Source organism: Cyprinodon variegatus, unplaced genomic scaffold, assembly GCF_000732505.1.
Source record: "Cyprinodon variegatus isolate N-32 unplaced genomic scaffold, C_variegatus-1.0 Scaffold58, whole genome shotgun sequence".
In the NCBI taxonomy this organism is placed as follows: Eukaryota; Metazoa; Chordata; class Actinopteri; order Cyprinodontiformes; family Cyprinodontidae; genus Cyprinodon; species Cyprinodon variegatus.
In genome coordinates, this window is record NW_015150511.1 from 578,400 (window position 1) to 583,867 (window position 5,468).

The window sequence follows — 5,468 nt, forward strand, 5'->3', positions numbered from 1 at the left end:
GAGACGCTTTCAAGAGGCCAGCCGTCTTCGAGCGTGGCCGCTGTATAGAAAATTGTGCGCGCAGGGAGATCCTGCGCGCACGTGGGAGGGGCTGGCGCGCTCGGAGAGCCTCTGAGCGCGCGGAGAGGAGCTGGCGCGCGCGGAGAGAGATTTTCTTCTCTTGAAGCAGCAGTTTCTCGCGCGGCGGTAGATAAACCATGCGCAGAAGTAGTCTAACATACATGCGAGTATGTTTATTTTGCTCGCGTTGGTTATGACATAAATGTAACGCCATAGAGAACTTTTGATTTCAGTGGAGCGCTCCATTAAAAGCTGCTGCTGCCGCAGTGCATGCTACTGTTGCGCTTTCTCCAGCTTCGTGCAGATTTGTCGTCAAGCCCTCAACACCCCGCCTGCTTTGCATCCAGACATTCAATCGCGTTGTGATTGGCTGGCCAGATTTAGGGCCTGGGGCATTGATCGAGGCTAGACCAAGTCGCAGGCAAAAATTATTTTGGCCGCTGGCGGGTGGGGATGGTTTACTAGGCTACGACTTTTAAGGATGTTTAAAACATTCACCAAAAATAAAAACTTAGCATATATTTTAATTTAAAATAGTTTTGCAAACAGACTTATCAAAATAACTAAATTCCACTGTGGATATCTGTGGTTAGAGACAATCAAGATGTTGAACAAAAAAAACCGATCCAAACAAGTTGGCCAACTGCTGATGCAAGGTTGCGAAATGTTTGTGATTCAAACTACGCCATGAAGTAGCATCTCAGGGCGTCTGGAAATCAAACCTGTTTAGAAGCCTTATGTTTGTTAACATGTTCAATAAAGCATCCATTTTTGAGAAATGTAACAAGACCTGATGTAGGTTGACTCTGATTCAAGTGTTCAGTCTCAGCTCTTTAGGCTGTGGATGATGGAGCATATTATAATCTGGCGTCTCTTTGATAACTCTGCTGTTTTGTTGGCATTTATAGAACTACTATGAAAAGATGGAGAAACGCCAGGAGAGGGAGCGAGACAGCAGCAGCAAGAAGGAACATGCCACCAAGCTGATTACTCCGCAGGTCGCCAAGGTGGAACACACCTACAGGCCAGGTAAGAATCAGCAGAACTGCCCTGGAACACCACAGAACCTTCTGCTGACGCTGCTGGATGTCGGTCTGCAGTTCAGTTTGCAGGATCTCTAGGGAAGCTTACAGTGTCCAGCGTGAACAACCCGCGAAAGATGATCGACGCTGTGGTGACGACTCGCTCCGACGACGAGGTGCGTGTTCGCATATTCTATCCTTAGTCAGGTGAAGCCATTGACTCAGGAGTTTAGTCCCTCATCACCTGGTTCTGTATGTCCTCCTGCAGGAGAAGAGAGAGAAGCAGGTTTGGAACAAGAGGCGTCAGATCCTCTACACCGTGGAGAAGGTAGGCGGAGCTCCGCTGAAGGGAAAAAAAATATTTAACGACGTCTCTTTTGGTTATTCGTTCTATTTTTTTTTTTTTTAAACCCCTGTTCAGATGTACAGTTTGCTACTGGAGGTCCAAGACTTCGAGAAACGTTTTGTTCAGACTCCAGAGGAGGAGAGGGAGGCCCTGCTGGAGCAGCATAAGACAAACACGGAGCAGCTGTGCAGCTCCCTGCAGGAGAAGGAGTGGGAAGACAGGTAGGATGGATGGGTGGATGGACGGACGGATGGATGGACGGACGGATGGACGGATGCATGGATGGATGCATGGATGGATGGATGGATGGATGGATGCATGGATGGATGCATGGATGGATGGATGGATGGATGGATGGACTTCAAGCTCTTGCAGCAGTTTAAATGCCCCTCCTCCTCCCACAGAGTGAGTGATGAGCAGTGCGTGATGATCATGTCAGTGAGGAAGGGCAAGCGGCTCATCGCCAGGCTCCTCCCCTTCCTGCCCGCATCCCAGGGTGCTGCCGTTGTCATGGTGATTGCTCGCAACCTCCCTGCCTTGGCGAAGAAGGACAAGCAGGACCAGGTAACCATCTTTCATTCACGTAAAGGTTATAAAAACACTTTTGAGGAATTTATCATGTGGAATAAACAAATGTAAGTTGTGCAGTAATGCTATGAGAAAAAAGTAGTGCTACTATTTAAAGAAATGAGAGTAGATGAAATGCTATTCTCATGATATATAATGAGATATTCTTGTTTTTATATTCTGTTTACCCTTCTTGTTTAGGCAAGCATTCTAGTCCTACACGGTCAAATCTCATCACAAGTATTTTATTTTTCATGTTTTTTACTTTAGTATGTTCTTATCTTTATAGATGTGATCTTTTTTTATAGGATTTCAGTGCTTTGTGACTGTGTTTGCCAAAAAGCGCTTTACAAATAAACTTTTTAAAACTTATTTACTGCTACCGCCTTCCAAAAGCTGGCCAAAGACTTTCTTGCTTGCTTCGCTGGCTGTGTTTCAGGGATTTATAACGTGGAGGTGGACGGCACTAGGTGCTCTGTTTCTCAGGAGTCAGCACATTAACACTTCCTCTGCAGTGTTAATGTATTGGGTTTTCAATCTGGGGTCAAAAAGTGATCAGTGGCGGGATCGGCTAATTTTCTGATAGGTACTTATCTATCGTTTTTATTTGCACTGTCAGCTGTGATTCTTCATCATCCGGTTTCAGAAGATTGTGGAGTAGATGCAGAGCAGGCTTCACATAGGAGGCTCTCATAACCCTCCCCAGAAAGTGCATCGGTGAAGTCTCAGAGTGCAGCTTCAGCTGGGCTAGAGTCATGCTTCATTTAGGGCTTGTTTCATTTTCGATATTTCGATTTTTTACGATGACGGCGGAAAGAAAGTTGTGGATAAAAGTGCAACAGTGTGCAACGCATTGTGCAACGCGTTTTGTTTATGCTAACAGCAACACGACCAACATGTCAGGCTAACACTCAACATATACCGAACCGAAAACCGTGACCACGAAACTGTGAACCGAACCGTGGATTTTGTGAACCCTTCCACCCCTAATACACATGTATGTATCATTAAATCAAACGCCGTGTGTCCCAGGGCCCTGGCATAATTACATGAAGAAAACATGTCAGAAAATGCCTTCTCCTGAAAATTTGAGAGAATGTGGAGCGATTTCGTCGGAGCAGCAGGAAAGTTAAGGTGAGCTTGCAGCGTCCTGGCGCAACTTTGAGCGGCAGAGTGAATTAGCGAACATCCTCCTGAGCGGGAATCATGCGGCGCTCCGTTCCGTTCACATGCTATTTGCAGGTTTAGTTTATGGTTACCCTTCATTATATGGCTCTGATGTGCTGGACCTGAAGGCGCTTGTGGTGGCAAAGAACTGCACCTTTTTAATGTTTTTTTTTTTTCTTTTTTTCCGGTTTCTATTGGACGAACATCTTTCAACACGTCTGTCAGGCTGTTCTACAGTTTTCTACCTTTAACGTAGGGAGTAGGTTTTGTAAATGAATCTGTTGGCGTTTGCTGAATCAGAGAAGGATCGGCCACCGCTGCTGAAGCCGCATTCAGCTTCTTACCTTTATCCGCCTGGCTCTCTTTGTGCTGTTTAGGATGCCTTCTTTTCGTTCATTCGATGTGTTCCCATCACTTGTCTTGATGCTCTCCTTGTAAAGTTCACGTCGTCGGGTGTGAACCCAAACCAGTTCCATATTATGAACGAAGAGTTTCATTTAGCTGCTTGCAAAATAATGGAACATAATTCATTCCATACAGTCGCTGAAGGGAAGGAAGACATCTCTGTTGAGCAAACAAAATGTTGCAACCCACACTTGGTCACTGTTATTATCATTGGTGGCTGAACTTCTTCAGCTGCTGCAGGAAGTACATCATCTGCTGTGGCATCTTGGCGAGGGAGGGGATGTGAGGCCCCCTCCCTGAGAGGCCCTGAGCAATGATGGTGCCCTGGAAGTAGAAAACATCAACGGTGGCAAGTTGTAAAGAAGGATGGGGAGAACTCTTTCAAAAGTCCATCTCCTCGGTTTTCTCAGTTGGAGAACAGGAAACCTTGTTTTGGTGTTTAAAGTTTGGATTGTTGCTAAAATATAACAAAAAATATTAATAAATATGGGGGGGAAAAACAAACACTTGGTTAGTTTTAGTTTTATTTACGTTTTTCTCTGTTCTCTGGTATTTTCCGTTACAGCCAGAGTTGTGATCGGCTCGGTTCTGATCCAAACCTCTCTCTGCTCTCCTGTCCAGGTGTTATGCTGCTTGGTGGAGCCGGTCTCTGCAGTCATTCAGTCGCTGTCCAGCTCCGCCCTCACAGACCTGCTACAGGAGCTTCAAGGTGGCGATGGTCAGCTGGCCGGCGTTCTGCAAAACAAGGTAAACCATCAGCAGACTGTAGCTGGTTGGTTGATCAGTCAGCCGGGGAGAACGTGTGTGAGATCACCTGCTAAGGAGGAATCGCTTCTTTTCCTGATGCTAGAAATGTCTTTCGTCCACCTGATCCTAAGCCGTTGTCACACCTTGCAGATTTAGACCACCGTATGCCTGACGTACGAAAAATATATATAAAGCACTGGCATACGTTGGATAAGTTATGGGTACGTTTTGCATACGTTATGAGAACGCTGAAGTACGCTGAACGTATGGCAAGTACATAAAAAAATGTGGGCATGCTCAAAATTTCCAGCGTATGCCATTCGTGGGGCATTAGTTATCTGATAGTTGACATATGTTAAGTGTAAGTTACTCATAAGTCATGGTGTCTAGCTTAACGAAAACCTATGAGTAGCATTCAATTCAGTTTATTTATATAGCGCCAATTCACAAGACTTGTCATCTTAAGGCCCTTTACAGAAACAATTCAACCAGATCATACAGTCAAACTGATTCAAAGTTTTCTATCCAAGGAAAACCAGTTGATTGCATTTAATCGAAGGCAATCCCTCATTCCAAACATACTTATAGCGACCGTGGAGAGGAAAAACTCCCTTTTAACAGGAAGAAACCTCCTGCAGAACCTGGTTTAGTGTGAGCGGCCATCTGCTGTGGGAGGCTGACGCTTCAGAGGACATGGGATGAAGAAACACTGGGCATAGAGTAGTTTCTGTTAAAAGAAAAACAGAATTCAAGGCTGAGTTATCAAGGCACTGTGCAGGTCTCCATGAGAAGCGCTGAACAACCACCTTCAGACGTTTATATTTTAAGTATGAGGCTGTATACCGCATAACCAGTGGGGATGGGTACTGTTCACATTACCGATACGGCAACGATGTTCTTTATCTGGTATTCAACAATACCCATTTATGGTACCAAGCCTCATGTCACTGGCTGCAGACGACAGACTAACAGATGCCAACGGTGCCAAATGTGGGATTTCTAGCCGTGGATCTGAGGGTGTAAACTTAATTCTGTTTCTTCTTAAGTTTTAAACTAAGAATAAACCAATAAACTGTAAAAATTCCTACTTTATTTGTTGTGTACACTAGAGATGTCCCGATCCAGGTTTTTGCACTTCCGATCCGATACCGATA

General features: G+C 45.1%; 1 protein-coding gene across 1 annotated transcript in view; it reads left to right on the forward strand.

Moving 5' to 3' along the window:
- patl1 (protein associated with topoisomerase II homolog 1 (yeast)) overlaps positions 1-5,468 on the forward strand; it is a 24,669-nt gene that overhangs the window by 17,440 nt on the left and 1,761 nt on the right. Inside the window, exons 12-18 of the mRNA XM_015371442.1 lie at positions 969-1,089; positions 1,161-1,258; positions 1,351-1,410; positions 1,504-1,649; positions 1,833-1,992; positions 4,189-4,460; positions 4,559-4,578. Coding sequence (XP_015226928.1) covers positions 969-1,089; positions 1,161-1,258; positions 1,351-1,410; positions 1,504-1,649; positions 1,833-1,992; positions 4,189-4,460; positions 4,559-4,578 — 877 coding nt within the window. The remainder of the gene's footprint in view (positions 1-968; positions 1,090-1,160; positions 1,259-1,350; positions 1,411-1,503; positions 1,650-1,832; positions 1,993-4,188; positions 4,461-4,558; positions 4,579-5,468) is intronic.